The sequence below is a fragment of the Suncus etruscus genome, chromosome 17 (genome assembly GCF_024139225.1).
Source record: "Suncus etruscus isolate mSunEtr1 chromosome 17, mSunEtr1.pri.cur, whole genome shotgun sequence".
Classification (NCBI taxonomy): Eukaryota; Metazoa; Chordata; class Mammalia; order Eulipotyphla; family Soricidae; genus Suncus; species Suncus etruscus.
Window position 1 is genome coordinate 67,259,582 of NC_064864.1, and position 27,173 is coordinate 67,286,754.

Genomic DNA, 27,173 nt, shown 5'->3' on the forward strand with positions numbered 1-27,173 from the left:
GTAATTCCACAGAAGCCCCTAGATCTTGAGCTGGTGCTTTTAACCCCACTGTGCCCAGAGGGAAGAGAAAAATAGGCAGACAAAAGTCCTCTCACAGCCTGCTGCCCTGAGCCATTCTAATCCCATTGACGACTTTTCTGCACAGCCAAACACTGTCCCTGGGGGGTTGTGGAGCCCCCCCACCCCCCACAGTGCCCACCCGCCAGCCCATCTTTGACTACATCAGCTGCCTGTTGCTATGGTGCTTTGCTACAGGTCAATGCAGGGCACCGAACCCACAGTCTTTCTCTCTCTCTCTCTCTCTCTCTCTCTCTCTCTCTCTCTCTCTCTCTCTCTCTCTCTCTCTCTCTCTCTCTCTCTCTCTCTCTCACACACACACACACACACACACACACTTTTCTCTCTCTTCTCTCTCCTCCTTTCCTCTCTCCCCCTCTCCTCTCTCTCCCCCTTTCCTCTCTCTCTCACACACACTTTTCTCTCTCCTCTCTCCTCCTTTCTTCCCCCCTCTCTCTCACACACACACACTTTTCTCTCTCTCCTCTCTCTCTCTCCCCCTCTCTCTCTTCCCCTTTTCTCCCCCTCTTTCCCAAACCACATGCTTATTAAAAGGAAAGGAGAAAAAGTTTCCATTAAAATCTCTGGGCTGATTACATTTGGAAACTTAATAACACAGTGGACTCAAATAACTCCCATTGAACTGAACCCCAGCAGGACTTAAGAGTTCACCCCGGGAACAAACAGCTCTGGTGAAACTTGGCGTCTGAGACCTGTTTAACATTTTCATTAAGAAGGGAAAATTCGGTGTCATTTGCTTTTCTTGCCGTCTCCAGGAGCGGCAGGGGACACTCTGGAGAATTTCTCCGAGAGGCCTGGGGAAAGAAATACATTAGCTAATTAGAGAGGGTCCCAAACTTCCAAAGCCCAAGATCTATACAGGGGAGAGACAGGCTTGTTGGTCTGCCCCAGCGCAGACAACTTCTTAGAGGCGGCTGCGGGTCATTTCCACTTGAATTTGGTTCCCTGATCACTCAATTGTGGCTTGTCTTCTCCCTCCAGTGAGAGCGGCCCGGACCCTCTTTATCTCTCTCTCTGTGTCTCTGTCTCTGTCTTTCTCTGTCTCTCCAACTCTCGTTGTGTGTGTGTGTGTGTGTGTGTGTGTGTGTGTGTGTGTGTGTGTCTGTCTGTCTGTCTGTCTGTCTGTCTCTCTCTGTCTCTCTGTCTCTCTCTGTCTCTTTCTCTGTCTCTGTCTCTCTGTCTCTGTCTCTCTCTGTCTCTCTCTGTCTCTCTCTGTCTCTCTCTGTCTCTCTCTCTCTCTCTCTCTCTCTCTCTCTCTCTCTCTCTCTCTCTCTGTCTCTCTCTTTCCCCACTTCTCATTTCATAGCCACCAAAACTTGTCCTTTTAGGGGCTGGAGAGATAGCATGGAAGTAAGGCGTTTGCCTTTCATGCAAAAGGTAGGTGGTTCAAATCCCGGTATCCCATATGGTCCCCTGAGCCTGCTGGGCAGAAGTAACCCCTGAACGCTGCCGGGTTCAGAAAGAAAAAACTTGTCCTTTTCATCAACCTTTCCTTTTCCTCACCAGGCAAGCGTGCTTGGAAAAGTTTCTTAAGATGCCCCAGTTCTGAGAGGAAAAAACAACAACAAATAAAGGAACACAAACTCCTCCCCCTGCTTTGCAAATGAATTTGTCAGAGGGTGGGGAGCATCTGAACCGGATTCTATGCACCATCCGTTATCCCATCCTGTCCTGCAAAGCAAAGCAAAAGGAACCCAGAAAGATTAGACACTTGGGTATCTCCAGAAGGGCTGGGAAGGCTGTTTTCTGTAGGTTTCCCAACTCAGAGAAGCACCAGTGTGAGAACTTTCCGTGCTGGGACATTCTCCCCACTGTCCCCAATTCTAGCCAGCTTCCACTAGGTCCTGGGGTGGTGTTTCTCGATGGAAATCCTCCCCACCCTGCCCCCCAACATCTCCCAGGAAAGAAAACCCCGAAGCCCCTCGCGCTGGTCCCCCACTCTCCCACCGCACCCCCAAAGGGCTGGAGAGCCATGGAAGCGTGTGTTAATTGCGTTAAGGCGCCTTCTCAAATGAAATCATGGCTTTCTCCATAGCAACGGGGCCTAAACGGTGCAGAATGGGGGGCGCTCAGGGCCGGCCTGTCTGGGGCGTGAGGGGCACTTTCTAGAACTATTCAGTCTGCAGAGAAGTTCTTTGTGTTCATTTCACCTACGCTGACTGCTCAGGTCACACTCCCCAAAAGCCTCTTTCTCTCTCCCCCTGACCAGGATTTTTCTGACTGATGTGGGGGCAGGAGCATGGGAGGGGCATATCTGCTGCTTGGTTTTGGGGGGGGGGGGTTGTCTCTGAGAGTTTGGGGGAGATGAGATCCGCTCTGGGGGGCTGGAGCAGGAAACAAACGGAAGCCCCGACTTGAATGGGAAGAGATTTCAAGAAGCCCCCACGCTTCATTAAGCGGCTTTTAAAATGCGGGTGGAGATGCCTGAGGGGTTTAGGTACATTCCTGTTCCAATTTGGTGCCTCTTGCCAGAGCACAGGGCACTCTGAACTAGTATGCTGTGGGCTAAAAGCTTTTCAAAGTCGGAGGGAAGCAGGATGCGGTAAGATAATAGTTCAGCAGATTGTAGGACTTCAGACTGGGCCCTCGCCTGTCCCTGTGTTTGCCCCAGCCTCCCCCACCCCGGAGAAAGCCTAGAGAACCTGCTGAAACCAGGTTCCACACACCCCCACACCCCCATCTGCCAGTTACAGACTGATACAGAGAGCCTTGTGCACTCTGGGCTCCCAGGAAGTACAGGCAAGTTTGAGACAACTTGAAGAAACAAGCTAGCAGTGGAAGAAAAAGCTGTTAAGTCTAACCCACTCACAACCCTGAGGATGTTTTCAGCTTTGAATAGAATCTCATTGATTCCTTTAAAAAAAATTATTGTCATTATTATTATTATTATCAGAGGCCAGAGCAATAGCACAGCTAAGAGTGTAAATAAAGGAAAAGAGAAGAAAGAGAGGAAAGAAAGAAAGAAAGGAAGGAAGGAAGGAAGGAAGGAAGGAAGGAAGGAAGGAAGGAAGGAAGGAAGGAAGGAAGGAAGGAAGGAAGGAAGGAAGGAAGGAAGGAAGGAAGGAAGGAAGGAAGGAAGGAAGGAAGGAAGGAAGGAAGGAAGGAAGGAAAAGAAAAGCTTGCTCTCAATGGGAATAAGTGATAGCACACACACCAGGTACGGCGTTTGCCTTGCATATAGTCCCCTGAACCTGCCAGGAGTAATTTCTGAGCACAGAGCCAGGAGCAACTCCTGAGTACCACCGGGTATGCCCCCACAACAAAAACATTATTGGAGGCTGGAAAGATAATACAGTGGGGAAGTGCTTGCCTTGCACACAGCCGACCCAGGTTTCTCCAGCATCCTATATAGGCCCTTGAGCACTGTCAGGAGTGATTTCTGAATGCAGAGCCAGGAGTCAGTCCTAAGCATCACCAGTGTGGCCCCAAAAAACAAACAGAAATTATTGGGAGATAGATTATTGGGCTGGGGCCACAACCAGCAGCACTGAGGACATACTCCTTCCTTGTTCTGCAGTGATCACTCCCAGTGGGGCTTAGGGGACCCTATGGGTTCCAGAGGGTTGTACCCAGTGAGCTGCATGTAGGGTTTGCACCCTTCCTACTGAACCATCTCTGTGGTCCCAGGAGCCCCCTAAAATGCTGGAGTCACTAGCAGGGGGTCAAGTCCTGCCCCCACACCCCCACTCTGGATGTGACTCCAAGTCTTGTCCGGCAGCCGCAATAGCCTCTGTGAAACAGGTAAGAGCCATGGGCCTGGATCAATGCACCGGGGATGAATGATGTTTCGCCCTGGGATGCCTACTCATGGATGGGGCGGGAGGTAGGGGTTCCCATCCCCCTCTACCTTCAGAATTCCAACTGCCCAGGTGTCTGGAATCAACCTGGGTCCTTGCTCTGAAGGAGAAGAAAGCCCCCAGGGTGACACTGCCAGCATAACAGCATCAGGTACAAAACAAACTGAAACCCACACTCAGAAGCCCTGGAGACTGGGAGTGTTGTGGGCTACAGAGGCACATGGTATATATACCCCAAGCCCTACTGCTCTCCTAGGATGACCCTTTAGGGCTACTCTGGGGCAATGGTGGCCAGGCAGACAACACAACTCTGGCCCCTGGGGAGCCAAGCAATGGATCTCTGGGGATGCTGGCTTGGAGTTTTATGAGCAAAATGGGAATGATCACATGCTCTGAGGGCCTCGGAGTGTTTAGATTACTCTAGGAAATAAAAATGCTATTTATACTGGCATCTAGTTTAATTATTCACACTTTCAAAAAGGGTTTGAAGAAACTGGATAAAGGCCAGGCATCTAAATATCAGTGATGCCAAGAAATCTGCATGCAAAAAAAAAAAAAGAAGAAGAAGAAGAAGAAGAAATCTGCATGCTACCAAGATTTGTTTTCTACTTGAAAAATAATTCATTAAAAAAAATTAGTGAGAGGGCTGGAGCGATAGCACAGCAGGGAGGACATTTGCCTTGCACGTAGCCTACTCGGATTCCATCCCGGCAACCCATAGGGTTCCCTGAGCACCACTAGGAAGAGCCCTGAGTGCAGACCAGGAGTAACCCCTGAGTACCACCAGGTGTGACCAAAAAAACAAACAAAAAAAATTAGTGCGTTAGTAACACAGGTACCCAAACATTCTAAGAGAAAATGCCAACTTTGACATTGGTCTCAAAAAAAAATTTTTTAATCCAATAAATAAACAAATAATAAAAGAAAATGCCAACTTCTGAACCAAAGTAATATGAAAAACACTTTGGGTAAAAACCCTCTGATGATGTTTTCTCTTGGCTTGTTTGTTCTCTGGGGATCTAAAGCCATTGCACCAACATCTCCACAGCTGTGGGCCCAAGCAACATGATGGATATGCTCTTGGAGTTTAGCCTTCGACATGGGAGCTGGTGAGAAAAGTAAAATTTCAAAGATTTATCTTTATGTTGGGGGTGGAGCCCCACTCCCCACAGCACAAAAGTTAGTACTCAAGGCTTTCTCCTGGCTCTGAGCTCTGGGCTCTCACCTGGTAGGATTTATGGGAATCAAACCCAGGTTGGCTGCTGGCAAGGCAAGTGCTTTTCCATTGTTTCAAAACTCTGATTCTACCACCTTTGTTCCAAATGGCATGCGGATGAGGGGGTGGAGGGGGAATCAACCTTCATAGTCAATACTGCCCCCAACTGGGACTCACTGCCCAGGCCCCAGCCCCACACCTCCTTGGTATTTCTGGTCTCCTTGTGTCAGGTAGGGCCCTGTGGTGTCCTCATATGAGCGTTGCCACCATTACCCTGAGCTGCCCCCACCAAGGCCTCTTGGCCACCTTCTCTGCTCTCCCACCCTAGGCAGAGGTAGGAGACAGAGCATCTAAAGTCAGGTCTTTGTGGCTCTTATTTTAGTATTTATTAAATTTGTTAATTGATTTTATTTTATTTGGGGGCTACACTCAATGATGTGCAGGATTTATTGCTTAAAAAAACTTGATTGATTGATTGATTGATTGATTGGTTTGGGGGCTACACCCAGCGGTGCTCATGGGGTACTGCTGGCTCTGTGCTCAGAAATCTCTCCCTGGCAGGCTGGGGGCCCAAATGGGGTGCCAGGATTCGAACCACTATCATCCTGGAATGGCTGCATGCAAAGCAAACGCACTACCACTGCGCTCTCTCTGGCCCCAGGGTTTATTTCTGACTGTGCTCAGGGATCACTTTGGGGGGCCATCTGGGATGCCAGGAATCAGACCTAGATCAGCAAGGCAAGCACTTTAGCTGTTATATCATCTACCCGAACCCTTTTTTGGCTTTTTATTTAAATACAGCTGACAAGACTCAGGGTCACTCTCAGCTCTGCACAGGGGTTAAGGATGGGCCTCCTGCATACAAAGCCTATGCTCAGACCCTGAACTGTCTGTCCATCCCCAAATATGATTTGCTTTTTTGGGCCACACTTGGCAGTGCTCAGGGCTTACTCCTGGCACTTTGCTCAGTGCTCTTAGTGGGCTTGGGGGAACCATCGGGGTGCAATGCAAGGCCCTCCCTGTGCTATCAATCTGACACCTGACTTCTCATTTTATCTTTAAAGGTTAAGAGTTATACAGAGTCCTTTGGCTGGAAGCGAGTTCATAGTGCACTGAATCCTTTTAGTTATTTTTTTTAATTGGGCCATAGCTGGCAGTGCTTAGGGGTAACTCCTGGCTCTGTGCTCATAAATTACTCCTGGCAGGCTCGGGGGATCATATGAGATGCCAGGTATCAAACTCAGGTCAGCTGCATGCAAAGCAAATGTCCTACTGACTGTGCTATTGCTCCAGCTCCTCTGAGTTCTTTTAAATCACTGATTCTTGTTATTCCTGGGTGGTTGGGAAGATTGGAAGAGCCAGAGGCTGAGGTTGGCACAGAATATCAAGAGGCATCACTGGCCAATGGGGATAATGGGCAAAGTACCTGACCATAGGTAAGCATGTGCCAATGTTTGATTGTCTGGTTAAGATCTTTGTTCTTGGGGCCGGGAAGGTGGCGCTAGAGATAAGATGTCTGCCTTGCAAGTGCTAGCGTAGGACGGACCACCGTTCAAACCCCCGGTATCCCATATAGTCCCCCCAAGCCAGGGGGGATTTCTGAGCGCATAGCCAGGAGTAACCCCTGAGCGTCAAATGGGTGTGGCCCCCCCAAAAAATTTTTGTTCTTATGCCTGGAGCCTAAAAAACTTCAGGGGTTGGGGCCAGGCGGTGGCGCTAAAGGTAAGGTGCCTGCCTTGCCTGTGCTAGCCTTGGACGGACCGCGGTTCGATCCCCCGGTTCAGGGGTAAGGTCTCTTTGTATTTAGACCAAGGCTTTTTCTTTTCCATGTCCCCCATATTTTGCTGGGCCTATGCAAACAACAATCGCCACTCTAACACTGTTTTTACTGTATTTCTTTAACTCTTATCCTTAGGGAAAAAAAGTAGAAAAGCTTACTAAACCTTCTTCTAGGTCTTTAATGAGTTAATTGACAATTCAATGATTTTCAAAAATATACTTGCTACTAAACATTTTCCTTCTCTTCCATCTCGTTAGTTTCCCTATTTTTTTTTACTAACTTTGCCTTTGTTCTTCCTGAAACAAATGTATTATGATCAATCGCCTCAATGATGTGATATATTTTCTTTAAATAAATTGAAAAAATACATAAAAATCTTTGTTCTGGGGGTCGGGCGGTGGTGCTAAAGGTAAGGTGCCTGCCTTGCCTGCGCTAGCCTTGGATGGACCGCAGTTCGATCCCCCGGTTTCCCATATGGTCCCCCAAGCCAGGAGCGACTTCTGAGCGCATAGCCAGGAGTAACCCCTGAGAGTCACCGGGTGTGGCCCAAAAACCAAAAAAAAAAAAAAACAAAACTTTGTTCTGTGTCTACTATATGTTTGAAATTATATATATGTATATACACTTGGTATACATAGATATACATATAGCAAGTATATATACATCTACATGTATATATATATATATATATATATATATATATATATATATATATATATATGGTAGGTGTCATACCTAATGGTGCTCAGGCCTTACTCCTAGTTATAAGCCGAAGGGTCACTCCTAGAGGGTTTGGAGGCCCATATGGTGTGTCAGGAAGCAAACCTGGGTCAGCTACATTCAAGGCAAATAAATGCCTTACCCACTGTGCTCTTTCCAGTCTGAAGCTTGAAATTAAAATTTGTGGCCAAAGTGATAGTATAACAGGTAGGGCATTTGCCTTGCATGCAGCTGACCTGGATTTGATTCCCTGTATTCTATATGGTTCACTGAGCATTATCAGGAGTAATTTCTGAGCAGAGAACCAGGCATAACCCCTTGATTCACAATAGACACCATTGACACAAAACCCAGATCTCCATTGTCATGTCGAGGAGGACCCTGATTGGTCTTGGAGTGTTTCCCCTTTGCCCTCCTGCACGAGCACAGCTGTCAGAGGTCACGTCCGCCTGCCCCTGAAATCTCTCTCTGTGGCAACAGAACAGCAAACATCTGGGCAGCAGTGGCAATGGGCCAGCCTAGCTGAAACATTTCAGACTGCTGTCAAATATGTGCATAGAAAGCACTGGATGGATGATTTTATAGGTACACCCAGGACTGATGAGGGGGGACGATGGACACCATGCCCGTAGCCTTTGCACACATCTGTAGTGTGGCATCCAGGGATGTACCTCCTGAGGCCAGTACTATCCACAGTTGGAGGAGTGTATGGTAGGAGTTTGGGGCTAAACCCCCCGAGAATATGATGTATGGGCTGCCATATTTACATAATTGTGTGCCGAACTACTCTGGATACATTTTTGTCTAAACTGAATCAAAATGAAAATACTGGCTGGAGCGATAGATAGTTCAGTAGGAAAGGGCACTAGCCTTCATGAGACTGACACAGGTTTGGTCTTCAGAATCTCATAGGCATTACTGGCCTATGATGCCTATGATGCCTAAGATGCCCCCTTAGCCCCACCAGGCATAATTCCTGAGTCAGAGCCAGGAGTCAGCCCTGAGCATCTCTGGGTGTGGCCCCCAAAATAAACACCCAGAATGCTGTGCTCATAAACTAGCATCTCCTCATGTTTCTCCCAGCTCAGGCTCCTTCATTTGGCTGCTCTAGATACTCCGTGGGTTTGGGCCATGCTAGTGTCTGCCCAGCTGATGTCACTGAGCTGAGCTGAGTCAACACTCATTCTTCTGTCCTGTTATATCCTTTCTTGTTGATCTCCCAAAACTTGGGTTATCTGTCTGTTTCCGTGTCTTTTGTGGTGCTGGGGCCAGCCCAGGCTTAGCTGCAATGCTAAAGTCTTCCATTGTAATGTTGCTGGTTTCAGGTCATTCTGGTGCTCCTTTTTTTTTTTTTGGGGGGGGGGGGAGGGCATACCTGTCGGTGCTCAGGGGTTACTCCTGGCTCTGTGCTCAGAAATCGCTATTGGCAGGCACAGGGGACCATATGGGATGCTGGGATTCAAACCATCATCCTCCTGGATCGGCTGCGTGCAAGACAAATGCCCTACCGCTGTGCTATATCTCCGGTCCATTCTTGCTGCTCTTGAACTTTCTGTCCAGGTACTCCCCAGGGGACCATGTAGTGCTCATTTATATAGCCCCTCTAAGGGCTATGTTGGGTGCCATCCCACATCCTAGCCTTGCTGAAAAATGCTTTTGGTCCCAGACTGCTGGGCAATTTCTCAGGCTAACCTGCAGGTTCAAAGCCACTTGAAGAGTAACTGAACCCCCAAATGGAGCCTCTTGCAAGGTGCAGGGAGCCCCAGAACTCAGTCTCCTTCGTGAGATGAAGCTCACTCGCCTTCGGGGGGGGGGGGGGGGCTTCTAGCCAAAGCATTTCTCAGAAATGCTTTGATTTGAAGGCCCTGCCATGGCTGAGGAAGGGGTCTCCTTTCTGCAGGAGTTCAGGGTAGGGATGGGGTGTGAGAAGTGGGGTACAGGGTTGCATCGTGCCAGTGTGCAGGAATGCTGGGGCAGTTTTTAGTAAAGTTGTCATCTTAAAGGGGGGAAAAATTAAGGATGACAAGGCTGTTTCTTTCTGCCCCCTGGTGGCTGCTAGGAAAATAGAATTGAACGAGGAGAAGGAAAAAAAAAAAGGGATCACTGGGCCTGGGCCACCCCAAAGGGTCCCCACCATCACTCAGCTGCCCACCTTTGGTTCTCAGCTGTTGAGATGCAAGACAGCGAGGCCCAAAGATAGACAGGAGGAAGGGTGCTGGGACCCTACAGAGCTGTGAGCTGAGCTGATAATAGGACAGATCTGGGGATCTGACAGGGCCTGGACACCCCCTGCGCTCACCCAGCATTCACTCAGTGTTCCAGCGGCACCTCTGGGTGAGACTCACAGCTTTGCTGTCTTCAGGGTGGCTCCTGTAGGTGCTTGGAGGACTTGGGAATAAACCCAAGGCTCCCCAGAAAAAGTCCCAAGTTCTTACATCACCTCCCAGACCTACAAAGACTTAGGTTGTTGCTTTTGGGCCACATCCAGCTGCTCAGGGGTTACTCCTGGCTCTGTGCTCAGCAATCGCTCCTAGAAGGCTTGGGAAACCATATGGAATCGAACCAGAGTCCGTCCCAGGTCGGCAAATACCCTACCACTGTGATATTGCTTTCCTCCCTCCCCCGCAAGACTGCAAACCTAGCCTTGCTGCAAAATGTTTTTGGTCCCAGACTGCTGGGCAATTTCTCAGGCTAACCTGCAGGTTCAAAGCCACTTGAAGAGTAACTGAACCCCCAAATTGAGCCTCTTGCAATTGGGTGAGTTGCAAACAGCCCATCCCAGAATGGAGCGCCTGAACCTGTGCTCCATAGGGCATAGGACAGCGGGGACAGCATCTGCCTTGACCATTGCCTGACCTGGGTCCCATCCCCTACCCCACCTAGGGTCCCTGAGCCCTTCCAGGACTGATCCCTGAGTTCAGAGCCAGGAGTCAGTCCTATGCAATGTCAGCTGCTGGCCAAAACTCTAAACAAGCAAACAAACAAACAAAAAATCCATGTTATTTTTTTTTCTGTTCAAAATCAATATTAACTAGAAGTACTAGCAACAATATTCAAGACTCTACACAAACTAGCAAAACAAGAAAATGACAGAAATCTTGTATTTCTGAATTTTTTGGTTTTATTTTTGGATTTTGGGCCACAACTGGTGGTACTCAGAGATTAATCCTGACTTTGTTCTCAGGAATTACTCCTGGCAGTACTCAGGGGACCATGTGGGATGCTGGGAATTGAAACTGGGTTGGCTGCATGCAAGGCAAGTTCTCTCCCTCCTATTGTGATCTCACTCTGGCTTTTGTTTCTGAACCTTTCTGCCTTCTGATTGTTCTTTCAAGAAAACTTCTCTTCATACATAGCTAAACTGTAAATCATACCATCATAGGAATGACCACAGAACATGACACTGAGATGAACAGAGGATCGAATTTGGTCCTGAGATGATCAGATTTGCTAAATGGACAGTACCATCTCCTGCCTGCTGCATCCCTCCATTTTTGGCTTCCTGATCCCTGCAGGAGACTATTGAGGAAGACCCTAGTGAACTTAACATCAAGGTTTGCCGGCCAGAAAACAGATTTGCTAAGTATTGTTTAATTATTTATTTATTAAGTGATTTTTAAATTATTTTGTTTGGTTTTTGTTTTTTGGGTCACACCCAGCAGCGCTCAGAGGTTATTCCTGGCTCTATGCTCAGAAATCACCCCCAGTAGGCTTGGGGGACCAAATGGGATGCCAGGATTTGAACCACTGTCCTGCATGCAAAGCAAACACTCTACCTCCATGCTATCTCTCCAGCCCCTAATTTTTTAATTTTTTTTTTTGTTTTGAGCCACACCCAGTAACGCTCAGGGGTTACTCCTGGCTATGTGCTCAGAAGTTGCTCCTGGCTTGGGGACCATATGGGACACCGTGGGATCGAACCACGGTCTGTCCAAGGCTAGTGCAGGCAAGGCAAGCACCTTACCTCTAGTGCCACCTCCTGGCCCCAATTTTTTAATTTTTTAATATTTTATTTTTTGGGTTTTTGGGGGAGCCAGACCTAGTGATGCCCAGGGGTTATTCCTGGCTATGCACTCAGAAATTGCTCCTGGCTTGGGGGACCTTATGGGATGCCGGGGGATCGAATAGTGGTCTGTCATAGGTCAGCTACATGCAAGGCAAATGCCCTCTGTCCTAGCACAGCCACATGCAAAGCAAACACCCTAGTGCTGTGCCAACGCTCTGGCCCCTTAAGTGTTTTCTTAATAATTTAATTAAACAACCGTGGTTTATAAAGCTATAGATAGTTGAGTTTTAGGCATATAATAGTTCAATACCAATCCCACCACCAGCATCAACTCCTATCACCAGTGCTCCCATATTTTGCTCCAAACAGCCTCCCCCACACCTGCCTGCCACCATGGTCTCAGCCTAAATCTCATGTTTTCAGTGTTGTTGAATCTGTGCTTTGGATGTAGAGGTCTCCCCTCTTTTGCATCCCTAATCCCAAAGCCCTGACCCCTGTTCCCCAATGCCTTTCCTTCCTCATCTTCCTTCCCACCTTGGTTTCTTTTCTTCTTTGTCCTCCTCCCTAGTCTCCGGGGCCAAGGGTGATCTAGGTATCCCCTCTTTGCTACATTATATTTCCTCATCTAGTTTTTCTACAGACCATAGATTAATGAGATCATCCTGTGTTTGTCTTTCTTCACTCAACGTGATTATCTTCCAGGTTGCAACAAACTGCATGATCTCGTCGTCAATGTGTCTAAGTACCACATCTTCGAATTCTACTCATTTGTCATTGGACCCCTTGGTTGATTCCGTATCTTAGCTATTGTCCTCATTATAAAAATGAATAACGGTGTGCCTACGTTGATTTGAATGTTTTTAAGTCCTGGGGATAAATACCCCAAAGTGGAATTGCTGGGTCATACAGTTGTTCAATTCTAAGTGCACTGAGGATCTGCCAGACTCTTTTCCACAGGGGTTGAACCCAACAACCAACAACAGATGGGAGGTCCTTTTTCATCATGGATGGTACTTTGTATTTGTTTTGTTATTTTAAAATAACTTTTTTTTTGTTTTTTTTTTTGTTTTTGGGCCACACCCGTTTGACGCTCAGGGGTTACTCCTGGCTATGCACTCAGAAATCGCCCCTGGCTTGGGGGGACCATATGGGACACCGGGGAATCGAACCGCAGTCCTTCCTTGGCTAGTGCTTGCAAGGCAGACACCTTACCTCTAGCGCCACCTTCCCGGCCCCAAAATAACTTCTTTTAAAAAAAATGTTTTTAATAAAACCATTGTGATTTACGAAGTTATTCATAGTTGGGTTTCAGACATACAATGATTCAGGATCAATCTCATCATCAGTGTCAACCTCTCTCCACCAATGTTCCCAGAATTCATCCCAGGCCACCACACTCTACTCCACAGTCTGCAAGTGTAACAGCCCCCACCCCTTTTTTTGGTTATTAAAGATTGGGTCTCTTGTTTTCATTGTTATTGACTCTGGCTTGAATATTTAATTCTGTCCTTCCTCTTTTTTTTGGTTTTTGGATCATGCCTGGGGGTGCTCCTGACTTTACACTCAGAAATCGCTCCTGGAAGTCATGGGGGAGGACCATATGGGATGCTGAGATTCCAACCACTGTCTTTCTGCATGCAAGGCAGACGCCCTACCTCCATGCTATCTCTCTGGCCCTAATTTTGTCCTTTGTTAACACCACCAATGCACCTGAAACTCCATGGTCCCTATCCTTTCATATTTGTATTTCTCTTCCTCTATTTCTTTCCTTCTCCCTGCCATACACTTGGGCCTAGAACGTTCTCAACAACCCCCATTTAGCAGTTATTCTAAATACCACATATAAGTGATATCATTCTCTCTGGCTTACTTCATTTAGCACAATATCTTCCAGTTCCATTCATGTTAGCCCTCTGGCCTTGGAAGATTCAAAATATCAGAGTACTCACTTGTTCTCGTGTTTGGTGAGCCTGGGAGTAGCTTGGTGATATAACACCTGTCTTAAAGGCTTGAGGCCTTGAGTTCGATCCCCAGCACCACCCCACATGCAGAGAGTTGGCAGCACAAATAAATGTGCAGTCTTTGGCACATGACAGCTGAGTGAAGGTGAGTACCACAATAAGCAGGGAATGAAGAGCAAGTACAGTGGCACCCAATAAAAAAACTAGTGATCAAGAAATTCCCCTTTCCTGTCAAAAAATAACCAGTGGGAATCAGTTGTCCCCAACTCCTACTACCTTCCTCTAGTCTAGGATACTAAATGCCCTTTCCTGCTGATCCTGGGCAGAGCAGGGCATGCCACAGTGTTAGAGTAATCCTGGATTCCATATGTGTCATATATTAAGAGGTGGAGACTTCAAGGAGATAAAAAAGATGTGTGTTGTGTGATTTCACTACAATTTTTTAAATTTTCACTTTATTGAAACCATTGTGATTTACAAAGTCCTTCATAGTTGGGTTTCAGACACACAATGAATTAGGGGCAATCCCACCACTAGTGTCTACCTCCCTCTACCAATGTTCCCTGAGTGCATTCCATACCACTTCCCCTGCCCCCACCCCCAGTCTGCCCAATATAACAGGCCCATTTGTTAAAAGTTTGGGTCTCTTGATTCCATTGTTATGGCTTTTGGTGTGAATATTTAGTTCTGTCCCTTTTTAACACCACCAATGTACCTGAGACATTTTAGCCCCTGGCCCCATCCTTTCATATTTGTGTTTCTCCTCTTCCATTCGGTTTCTTTCCTTCTCCTTGCTATACTCGGGGGCCAAGGGTATCACTTTTAATTAAAAATAAAAATACGGGCCGGAGAGATAGCGGCGTTTGCCTTGCAAGCAGCCGATCCAGGACCAAAGGTGGTTGGTTCGAATCCCGGTGTCCCATATGGTCCCCCGTGCCTGCCAGGAGCTATTTCTGAGCAGACAGCCAGGAGTAACCCCTGAGCAACGCCGGGTGTGACCCAAAAACCAAAAAAAATAAAAATAAAAATAAAAATACAAACACATTATGTATGTTTTGGGCAAAAAATATACGCAGACAAGGGTAGTAGATAATACTTTTACAAGTGATCTTTATTTTCTTTGCTATGCTTTTAGAATGTTCCCTAAATGTTATCTGAAAAACGTGCTCTTTAAAATGAGAAAAACAATAATGCTATTCCTTTCTGAAAAAAAAAAGAAAAAAAAAAAACAGTGGTGAGAATGACTAATAGTTAAACCACTTGAAAATGAGATATATTTTCTTATAAATCCACCAGCCTCCTATTTCCCCTGTAAAATGAGAAGATACTTGCAATTATCATTTATAAATATACTCTAGATTATTATGAATCAATAAGGCATACTTTGTTTATAAGATATTTATGAAAATTTCTCAGTAAGTTAAACTTTAAAAAAAATTTGTGTTTACTATTTGCATCTTACTTGGAATTCCTTTGGGTAAAAGAATGTTTATTCCTAATTTATCATGTGAAAACTTAATTTTTTTTTTTGCTCTATGTGTGATTCATTTTACTTTCACTTACTCCTGAAAAAGGAATCCACATGCTTTGATTTGGTAACCAAATGAGCTGAAGCCTAATAATTAAAAATTAAATGTTATGATTCATAGAGCTAATATTTTGCTTCTGTTATCTGAATATCCATTGCAGTTTTAAATTGGTAGTCAAGGATTTTAAAGACTTGACTTAGTTGGTTGTTCTCACTTCCGGGCCATCCCTAACAGTTCTAAGGGCTGACTCCTGGTATCATGATAGGGCTTGAGGACCACACATAGTACCAAATATTAAATGGGATTAGCCACACACAAGTAAGTGGCCTACCCACTGTACCATCTCTCTGGTCCTAAAAGATGATTTACATACTGACCAAAAAGAGACATTGCAGAAACAGCTTTATTTTTTTTTCTCTCCCTTTAAAGCTTTATCAAATAGATCCAAAAGCATGTACAAGAGCAAAAAACAAAAAGGAAAAAATTACATGCACTTGAACATTTTGATTTAAGTTACTGGTTTTCTTTTGGAAAACGAAATATACCTGAGTAACTTTCAATTCAAACATTTTCTATTTGTTTTCACTTCTATCTTTTCTTAAAACTAACTCACAACAGATACATTTTAGATAAATGGTCACCATAATCTTCCTTATCTTTATTCATACTGAAATTACAGTTTATAAAAGCAAACTAGGTACTGTAGTTCAGAAACCTGGAAACATTCATTCCATAATAGAATCTGTCTGATATATAAGAAACCACATACAATTAATATTTTGCAAAACAGGTGAAAAATAGCTGTTTGAAAGTAAACATAAAGAGTAATCATTTCTTAGCTAAATAATTTAAATCAAATGAATAATATATTCATCTGACAATAGATCTATCCTTTCTCATATAAAAAGTGCTCCGATGACATTAAAAAAAATAAAGAGAATGAACATCTCATAGAAATAAAATAATTTCAAGATGATTTTAATGGGGATCTCTTAGATGTCTGCTCCAAGACAGGAAGGTCAGTTTCATTAAACAAATTCACTGAAGACCAGGAAAAATAACCACACACACAGCTATATCCCAACAGTCAATGGACTTGGAAAGGCCCGAACAACACTGTCCAGTGGGAAACACCACCCAGACTCATTTCCCAGCTAGAAGATGGGCCAGTTGCACACCAGCCCTGAACTGAGATGGTCAGCTCGGGGCTACAGTATCCCAGATAATCAGCCAGGGTTCAAAAACTCAAATTGTTGACTTTTGAGGACATTTCACGCATCAGAACCAACAAACAAAATGGCTTTCTTCTACTTTATCCTCAAATAGTAAAGTACCTGTGTGTGTGTGTACATATATGTACATGCACACACAAATACACACATACACCTCTTCACATGCATCCACATATGCACACACATGTGCGCCCACACTGAGTTTGGAGTTGACCTTTCTGGACATAGGTTGTTTTCCTTTTTAAATCACAGCTTTCTGACCATTCCTGTCATCCTACTAGCTAAAAGGATTTTCTACTGTCTTATTGATGTTTAGTGCACAGAGGCGAATAGTTTATCAGCAGAAATGGGACACGCACGCTAACTGCTTTAATATGGCTTTGTAAATGATCCATCAACAGAGAAATAGGCAAAAGAAGGTGGAGAAGAGGCTCCACAGGCAGGTTCAACCCTGGAGGGACAGAGTGACAGTGATAAGCTCATGGTCTCTGCCCTCTGTGAGGTACCTGATGCCTTTCCAGGGATGGGTAAGGGAGAGGAGAGAAGGAAAAGGAAAAGGAGAGGAAGAAGAGGGGGGGAGGGAGAGAGGGAATGAGGGAGAGATAAGTGAGAGGGAGAGAGGGTATGGGGTATGGATGAGGGAGAGGAGCGGGGGGGGGGGGGTAAAAAGGGTCAGACCCTGTTCCCAAGACTCCCTATTCTCTAGCCTCATCTGTTTCCAAATGAAAGGGTGAGAGGCAAAGGGTCCCCCTTGCCTGGAAAAGAAGGGGTGTAGGGCCTGTGGAGTGAGGTGAGCATCACAGCATCAGGGATCGAGACAGTGACTCTTTACCACCAGGTACCAAAGAAAACTGTCCTGATTCTAAGGACTGAAAATTGCCGGGAACCCACTTTTTTATGTTGTTTCTGGGTCACACTCAGCCATGCTCAGGGCTTCCTCATGGTTCTTGCTAAGGAATCACTCCTTAGTGATGGTGCTCGTGGGACCCTCCAGAATGCCAAGAATGGAATCCAGGTTGGTCAGATGCAAGACCAGTGCCCTCCCAGCTGTGCTGTCACTCTACTGTCGCTCCAGCCCCTCACATGGACCCACTTTTAACATGGCCAAGATCCAGGAAGGGGCTGGCACTTTCCCTAATAAACCACACCACTCAGGCAAACACCAATTTGGGGTTCTAGCCTGGGCCAGCTTGGGGAGCACGTATGAAAGGGAACATTAGTGGTACTTGTGCCAGGAAAGACCATAAACAGGCTGGTCTTGGGGAAACAGCCCCTACAGACAGAGTGTCGAATGTGAGGGGCCTGGAGTGGAACATCCCACGGGACCCGAACAGCAGTGCAGCTGCTGAGAAGCAGCTAAGGGAGGCCGTAGCTTAGAGAAGCATTCTAATGGAGGTTCCAATACCCCACTTCCTTCCCCAGACGTAAGCCCCTTTTTGATTTTTTTTTTTCATTTTTATTGTGAAGCATAAACCGAAGCTCTGAGCAGCTCTAAGAAAGAGCCTGTCCTGACTCGACCACAGCAGAAGAGCCCAAGTGCCATTTCAGTCACTCAACGGGCACAACCTAACTTTATTTTCCACACCAGCAGGAACAGGGAGTGTCCAGGAGAGGCTGGGCCCCAGCCTGAGTGGCCTCTTTACGGGAAGCAGAAGTGAGGAAGGGTCTCGTGAGGGTGGCACAGAGCCAGCCAGGGCCAACCCGGGCAGCGGCAGCCTCAGTTCCGAAAGAGCAGCATGCGCTCTGAGCACTTCTGGCCGACGAGCGCCGCATATTGCAGCACGGCTGCAGCCTCCTCAGGTGGCTCCCGCTGCTGCATCCGGTACACGCCGTAGGGCAGCACGGCCTTGCGATGAAACACCTGCAGTCGGTCAGGTTCCCGGCTGCCACCTTCATCCACTGCAACGACAAATACACACATGCCCGTCACACAGGTTCGCCCGGTCCCCAGAGCACAGGTGTCAGAGCGCAGGGCACACTCTCAAGGGGTGTGTGTTATGCGTATAATCCTCCACTTGGGTCTCCACCAAGACAGAGGGTGTGGGGCCCACAGGAAGTAGAGTTGGGGGACACTATGGGGTGCCTGAGATCATATCACAAGATTTGCAAAGCCATGTGCAAAGCCATTTGCAAAGCCATGTGTAAAGCCAGCAGCATCAACCTGCTGGATTATGTTTCTGGTCCTTCAGTGATACTGGTTTTGTTGCTGTTATGGTTTAGAGGCCACACCTGAAGGTGCTCAAGGCTGACTCCTGGCTCTGTGCTCAGGAGATCATATGGGATGCTGGGATTGAACCTGAGCCAACTCTGTGCACAGCAAACACCCTCCTCACTGTGCTATAATGCTTGGGTTCCTTATTTATTTCTTCTGGTTTGGTTTTGGGGCCACACCTAGTGGTATTCAGGGGTTACTTCTGGATCTGTGCTCAGAAATCACTCCTGGCACACTTGGGGACCATATGGGATGCCTGGGATCGAACCCGGGTCCATCCCAGGTCAGCCGCATGCAAGGCAAAGGCCCTACCACTGTGCTATCACTCCGGACCTCATTTGATATATACCTTTTTAAACTTTGTTGATTGATTTATTGGGTTTTGGGCCACACCCAGCGGTGCTCAGGGGTCACTCCTGGCTCTGCACTCAGAATTCACTCCCAGCAGGCTGGAGGACCATAGGAGATGCCAAAAAATCGAACCGGGTCACTCCCGGGTTGGTTGCATGCAAGGCAAATGCCCTACTGTTGTGCTATCTCTCAGGCCCCTCATTTGATATTCTTTTTTTGTTTGTTTTGTTTTTGGGCCACATCCGGCATTGCTCAGGGGTTACTCCTGGGTGTCTGCTCAGAAATAGCTCCTGGCAGGCATGGGGGACCATATGGGACACCGGGATTCGAATCAACCACCTTTGGTCCTGGATCAGCTGCTTGCAAGGCAAACGCCGCTGTGCTATCTCTCCGGGCCCTCATTTGATATTCTTAAAGCAACTCTGTAATTTCCAGGCTTTCTGAAATGGTTTTTCTTTTCTTTTTTTTTTTTTTTTGATTGATTTCTCTTCTTAACCTTATTAATCATCATTATGATTACAGCATTATTATAGAAACATGAAAACAAGTTATGTACTTTGCATGTTTTCAAGAACATAATTATGGAAGTGGCAGACAGTAATATTACCAAAACTAAGTATCTGGATAAATTAATCTGATGAAGCAACTTGAAAAGAGCTGACAGAATTCAACTCGATTGAAACAGGAGGCAGAAGGTGTTGGTTCAACCTTCTTTTGTCTTTAAATTTAACCTTCTAATTCTTTTGAGCTCCCTGGGACTCCATCAAGGCAAATTCTGCATTTTAATATTCATAAAGAATACTGTTGCGGGGCCGGGTAGGTGGCGCTGGAGGTAAGGTGTCTGCCTTGCAAGCGCTAGCCAAGGAAGGACCGCAGTTCGATCCCCTGGCGTCCCATATGGTCCCCCCAAGCCAGGGGCGATTTCTGAGCACATAGCCAGGAGTAACCCCTGAGCGTCAAACGGGTGTGGCCCAAAAACCAAAAAAAAAAAAAAAAAAAAAAAGAATACTGTTGCAAGTTATTTCTCTTGTGACAATTTCTTATTTGGATTTGGGGCTTACACCAGGGTCTCACACAGGCCGAGCACACAAGTTAGTTCCCTAAGGAACTAACTAATCCTTGGCTAAGATCACAGCTCCTGAAAACAAACCCTAATTTAGCTTATTTGTAAAAGATCACTGCTGCCGCTTTCTGATGTCATTCTCATTCCACATGAGTCTGTTGATTTCTTTGTAGAATCAGTGGCTTAGAGGTTTGGATGTCTGACAGTCACAATCGTTCATTTTCTGGCACCGTCAACAGCTCCCAAAGAAACCTCTCGCCTCTACGCCGTCTCTCTTCATGCCACAACTTCTAGGCCACCCCAAAGTCCTGTTTTCAGCCTGTCTTTGGACACTATGAAGTGCAACGAGACCCCAGCTGCTGAGTGACACATTACTTAAAAAAAAAAAAAAAAACTAGAAACATGCTAAAACTCCCGTGAATACCATGAGGGATACTGGTGGGCTGACTTCTGTGTGTTTTCACAATTTTTGGCTTTTTCCCCGGCACTAGAACTGCTGGGCTCAATGGGAATTTGACACTCAAACTAGCCAGGAGCAGCTGAATCCTCTAGCTTAAATATTTCCTTTGTCACTGTCAAAGTTTGCCCTAATACAGGTTACATAGAAGGTTGGGGGGGGAACCTGGCAACAATAATCCAAAACGTCAATTTATATAGGACGTGCGATGAGAGAATTTCTGGAAGACAAAGGGAAAGTGCGTTTGCACAGCTGCTGCCACTCGCTGGGGGTCAGGGGCAGCCTCTGAGTTCAGGCATGGCAGGATTCAACCACCCCTGGCTAGTGTGGCTTGAAGTCACAGGGACGAGGTGCTGATGAAACAGGTCAACACACTGACAAGAACGGGCGCCAGCCAGCTCAGGCAGAGAGAGGCACAGCCTCAGGAAGGGGCTGGAATGGTTCTGCTGTGTTGGATTACAATTGGGGTACCAAAGAAAATCGAGGTTTTTATAATGTACTATAGACACAAAAAGATGCGTGTTGTTTATGTTTGTGTGTACACGAATATCTCCATCTTTTGGATATTCTTAGAGGCAATGAAATGCCAGTAACAGGAGTATTATGTATTGTGTGTGTGTTGTGTCTTGTGTGTCTGTACAAACACCTTCTCCATCCTTCTGGGCACTCTTAGAAGTAATGAGACCCCAGTCACAATGAGTATATTATTGCTCAGATCTCCTCCCCACACCCCCCTCCACACAAACACAACTTACTCTCTACAAGAAGGAACAAGAGCTCCTTAAAGAGGAGAGCTGCCTAATTGCATAGCAGGGGCAAGCAAAGAATAGGATAAGATATTCTATGCCAGAGATGCTCAGAGGATGATGGGGATATTTCAAAAGAGTCACCTTGAAAAGCTTTGCCCTGCCATATCTAAGAGAACTGAGTGCTAAAGTGAAATAATGAAATTGATCATCAAATACTGATAAAAACAGGATTCTCTGATACAAATATTCAGGAAAAGGGAATGGCAGGATGGATGCCAACTGGTACGACAGAAGGAAGAATAAGATCAGGAAGGTAGTTTGGGAACCATCTCCTTAGTAAACAGCTGGTTCAAGAAGTAATTAATGCGGGGCCGGAGAGATAGCATGGAGGTAAGGTGTTTGCCTTTCATGCAGGAGGTCATCGGTTTGAATCCCAGCGTCCCATATGGTCCCCTGTGCCTGCCAGGAGCAATTTCTGAGCCTGGAGCCAGGAATAACCCCTGAGCACTGCCGGGTATGACCCAAAAACCACAAAAAAAAAAAAAAAAAAAAAGAAGTAATTAATGCATGTTAAAACTAGTAGCTGGAAGTTTGAGGGGGACAGGGTATTCTTAGAACTATCTCTTTAGAAAGTGCTATTATTTTTTCCTTGTATTTTTTAGAAAGTGCTTTTGATGACTTTACTGATACTTCCAAAATAACTACCTTCATAGTGGTGACCACTTGACCTGTGGTTTGATCCAGTGATTCAGACTTGAGTGTCCAACAGAAAATAACAGATGGTCAGCAGGGAATGAGAAGATGGGGGAAGAATATCCCACCTTTAGCACCTTTCCAAGGACCCCTTCCCCAAGCCCAGAGCCTGGGTCTCACAGTGAAGATACACTGGACCACACGAATGCACGCACACTCAGCCATGCTCTCATGGATATTTGTATCAAAGAATCATGTTATCTCATGCGCTCTTCATGCCAAGAGAAGGGGAGAGCAGGTCCAACATCAAGACGCCTGCGGGATGAAAGGGCTAAAAGCTTGGCCGGAAAGCTACCTACAAGTCTGACTTGGAGTCGCATGTGCGCATGCATCTGTGTGTTGCAGAGGACACAGAAGAGTGGCATGTGGCATCTGATGAGGTCTGGGGGTGGGACAGGAATGGAATGCCCAGGTTTCTTTCCTGGGTTCGACAGCTCTATGCTCATGACCTAGTGTCTGTACTTTTGAGCAATATATACTGAAATAGTTAAGGCTGGAGCAAGAACACAGCAAGGAGGGCGTTTTCCTTGCACGCAGCTGACCCAGGTTTGATCTCCGGCATCCCATAGGGTCCCTCAAGCCCACTAGGAGAAATTTTTGAGCACAGAGCCAAGAGTAATCCTTGAGTGCCCCTGGGTATGGCCCTCAAAACCAAAACAAAGCAAAAAAGAAATAGGACCAGAGAAATAGCACAGTAAACAGATAGCCTTGTAAACAGATGCAACCGATCCAGAATGGATGGTGGTTCCAATCCCGGCATCCCATATGGTTCCCCATGCCTAACAGGAGCTATTTCTGAGCACAGAGCCAGGAGTAACCCCTGAGCCTTACCAGGTATAACCCAAATACCAAATATCAAAAAAAAAAGAGAAGAAGAAATAGTTAAGGCTGACGCTGATATATATCTGCAACTCATTCTCAAATGGTTCAGAAATTAAAAAAAAGTGATCAGGAAAGTATGACAAGTGTAGCAAAAGGTAATGATGGAATGGAGGGGGAAAGGCATGCTTTGGTTCTTTGTGTTGTCTTGGAATTATCCTATGAATTCAAAATAATCTTCAAAGAAAAAGTAACAATGAAATGCCAACTAAATTATGCTCATTAGCTCCCCTTGTATTTGTATTTTTTATACCCAAAGTATTGTATGTGTAATCATTCACTTTTAAATTTTTGTTTCAACATACTCCCATTATTGTAGTCACTAAGTGGACAGGTAACTTTTTAACTGATCAAATACAGTGAACCAGTTCACTGAAGCATGTATGACATTCAATTAGTTTGACAAAGAAGTTACTTTAAAAAATAAAATAGGGCCCGGAGAGATAGCACAGCGGCGTTTGCCTTGTAAGCAGCCGATCCAGGACCAAAGGTGGTTGGTTCGAATCCCGGTGTCCCATATGGTCCCCCTGTGCCTGCCAGGAGCTATTTCTGAGCAGACAGCCAGGAGTAACCCCTGAGCACCACCGGGTGTGGCCCAAAAACCAAAAAAATAAAATAAAATAAAATAAAATAAAAAAATTAAAAAATAAAAAATAAAATAAAATTGGGGCCAGAGGATGGTGCATAGGTGGTGCGGTAGGGTGTCTGCCTTGCACCTGCTAACCTAGGACAAACCAAGGTTCAACCCTCCAGCATCCCATATGGTCGCCCAAGCCAGGAGCAATTTCTGAGAGTATAGCCAGGAGTAACCCCTGAGTGTCACCGGTGTGGACCCCGCCAAAAAATGTTATCATATGTGACAGCCATGAAAGGAATGACCAGGAGGCAATTGGTTATCTCACTCCATTGATAGGCAACTTCATTGGGCTACAAAGTCATAAATCCCAATTACAATGATTATTAGTCACAATACTGATTTCCAAATAGTGAATCTGACATTAGGCCCACGATTTCTTTAAAGCCAATAAACCTAAGACTTCTCAAAGTACCTGTAGGGAACAAAACCCCAAGAGTTTTCTGGGAAATAAAAATCAAAACAGACGTAACAGCATTTCATCTCAGAGACATATAGGATCCCACTTTCCTCTGGCAAAGATCTCGATTCAGAAATCCATCCTCTTCCCCTTCCTCAGCCTCTATCAAGTCAGCTCAGATTCTCTACAGGTTAGAGCATCTCCTGTCATCAGTTTTTCTCCTACGAGTCCCTTTCCCATGTTACAAAGGTTCTCCATCAGGCACAACACACACAACTCCCACTGACCCCAGACTTACCCTTCAGCTGCCATACTCTTTTTCTCTCCATCAAGGAATATTTATTTAATGGATTTAATGGCCACTTCTTTAACTCCCACTCACTCCCAATCTCTTTCTATGTATATCTTGGCCCGGCTGCCTTCAGTCTATTCACTAAGGGCAAAGGGTCTCCTTGTTCTAGAATACAATGAGCATATTTCAGTCCTCATTACTCCCGGCACAGCACAGTGTAAATGCAAAGGACCATTTCCTCCTCCTCCTCCTCCTCCTCAGTTCCACCCTGCCTCAGTCTTTCCTGGCACTGTGAGCTCTGCTCTGCCTCTGAGCGCCACAACAATTCTTTTTCAAATGTGGATTGCACCGTTCTTTCCCAGACCAGTAGATACTGGAAATTCTAGGGAAACCTCTCTTTGGCCCTGTGTTTTCTCCCTAGGACAGTTTATCTACAGACATGGAGTTATTCCGTCTTTATTAAATCTGTCCTCCAAATCATCAGGCCAAACCTCCTCTTCTTTTCCTCAGCGTTGACAGAAGCGCAATGTGCAGCAGAGCAAAGGATGCTGAAGTCTAAGTTTACCTTTGAGGGCAAATTTCACAGGATCTTGGTTAAGAACAATCCTACTTCAAGAGTCTGTCATCACCAAGTTGATGAAACTCTCAAGTACACAGGTCTTGGGCCTGGAAACTCTGGGGCTTTCTCAGGAGGGGGCAGGCCACGTCCCCACCTTGCCGAAGCTCCAGAAGCCTCACCCACACCCACAGCCTCCAGTAGATACATGGCCCCACTTCAGAGCTTCATTACTAATTTTAAAGAAAAGCCACGCCAAAGAAGCATCCCAGTTATTCAGCTCCTGGAGCTCATGGCTCCAATGATTTCAAATTCCATAATACTGACCACCCAGTAGGAGCACAGCAAATTTGATGGGCAAATAGTCTAGAAGCCCACTAAGCTCAATACACAAAAACAGTAACACAAAGGCTCAACTAACAACCAACAGCCTGATATATCCTCAGTTACTTTAATAACACCGCTGTGAGATAAAACAATTTTCTTTGTACACAATTTCTTCTAGTGAACTATTTTTGACAATTCTGTTTGCCATTTTGTGGTAACAAGCAATAGGAAATAAATTTATTTGTGCCTGCTAAGGGAACAGGCTTGTAGGTGGGTGGGAAACTGAGACACTGGTGGAGGGATTGGTGTTAGGACATTAAGTGCTGGAAACTGTATTGTGAACATGGTAAATCCGGGTATTAAAATAAAATGTGGTTGACCACCCCCCCCAACCAGGGGGCGCAATTAGTGGTTTTGATATGCATTAGCTTCGAACTCTAAAGTACAATGTGTGATGCATTTCCATAATACAAGTTTCTAACTCTAGCGTGATAAACAATTTTCAATCAAATCAGCTTTGACTGTGTTTTCTGGTATGTCTTCACTTTTACTCAACGTAACTCTGGTATTTTTGTGGAACATTTCTTAAGACTTTGCAACATGTTTTCTTGAGGGAGAGAGAGACAGAGAGATAGAGACAGAGAGACAGACAGAGAGACAGAGACAGAGAGAAAAATAGGGAAAGGAGAGAGAGACAAAGACCAGTCCCATGCCATGCTCCTTGGACCTGCTGACCTGAGCTCTGTTGTGCTTGCATTATCCATAGGGAATCTATCTGCTACCTATGGATTTGATTCAAATCTGAGTCATAAGGACCCAAAGCACTTGACTTTGGCTTTTCTTCCGTGATGTTGCATTGAAATGTCCCCTTTGTGGCAGAACATACAACAATGGAAAGGTGCAGCCTTGCTTGTCCTCAAAAACGCATGAAGCAGCAGCCAAAGTCAGTCAGCTGAGACGTCACATCACCGTCACTAGTCAGGACAAGCACAGAAGCCAGGCATGTCCTCTGAGCTGTGAAAAGGTCTGACCCATGGACCAGGTCCGGCCTACACCTTACTTAGCTACACACGGATGCACAAGGTCTGAAAGTAGAGGTTATTTAGGGCAAATCCCATCTTTTTAAGTACAAATCCATCTTTTCCCATACATCTTCCTTTATCTCCAGTGCATCTTCATCCGTCTTGATCCTGGACCAGACCTTTGGAGGACAGCGCCTTGAGTGTAAAGACCCTGAAAGCTTTAAATAGGACGTGTGTGTGTGTGTGTGTGTGTGTGTGTGTGTGTGTGTGTGTGTGTGTGTTCAGTCCTCTTACCCCAAACATGCTGTTTTTAGGTCTTAACTAGCCCTTACTGCATTGTGAAAGAAAAGTCAGGTGCCTAATGTAACTCAACACACAGGATCCCAAATACTGCTTTTTCACCTCTGCACCTTTGTTTTGAATTTTGAAATAACTTTTTTGCAAAAGTGTTGTCAAGCATGGGTCATAATGGCTGTTGCTTGTAGTTTCAGGGTGGGATTCTACTCCCAAAGCAATCTGTTCCCACTGGCAAATTTAGAAAGGGCAACAGAGAGGAAAGGGACTCTTCTGGATTACCTTCTCTTGATGTCTTAACTGCAGTTTCATGGCTTTATAAAAATGTGTTTAAAAAATCCTCTTCTTCAAAAGAAAAAAGAAAGGCTAGGGGCCAGGGCCAAGTGGTTTCAGGTGCATTGGTGGAGAAAAAAAAAACTAAACACCCAAGCCAAAGTCAATAATAATTGTATCAACAGACCTAAGCTTTAACAATCTAAACTTAAATGGGTCTGTTATATTGGCAGGCCAGGGGTCAAAGGGTGATGGTATAGGATGCACTCTTGGTTCACTGGTGGAGGGAGGTTGACAGTGGTGATGGGAAGGACCCTGACTTACTGTATATCTGAAATTCAACTATGAAAGATTTTGTAGACCACAATGGTTTCAATAAAATAACATTTTTTTTAAAAAGGCAAAATAATTATCTTCTTTGAAACAGCAATGTGGGGCTGGAGCAAGATAGTATAGTAGACAGAGTGCTTGCCTGGTATGCAGCTGACCTGGGTTCAATCCCTAGCACCTCATATGGTCTCCATAGTCCATCAGAAGTGATCCCTAAATGTAGAGCCAGGAGTAAGCCCTGAGCATATACAAGTGTGGCCCC

The 27,173-nt window shown here is 45.7% G+C and overlaps 1 protein-coding gene across 4 annotated transcripts in view; it reads right to left on the bottom strand.

Annotated features, from left to right (window-relative positions):
* Window positions 1–17,054: 17,054 nt before the first annotated feature.
* The window catches only part of ATE1 (arginyltransferase 1), a 90,572-nt gene continuing 80,453 nt past the window's right edge, over window positions 17,055–27,173 (bottom strand). For all 4 annotated transcript variants that reach the window (XM_049764471.1, XM_049764472.1, XM_049764473.1 and 1 more), the window contains exon 12: window positions 17,055–18,218. In XM_049764471.1, coding sequence (XP_049620428.1) covers window positions 18,037–18,218 — 182 coding nt within the window. In that variant the 3' untranslated portion in view covers window positions 17,055–18,036. The remainder of the gene's footprint in view (window positions 18,219–27,173) is intronic.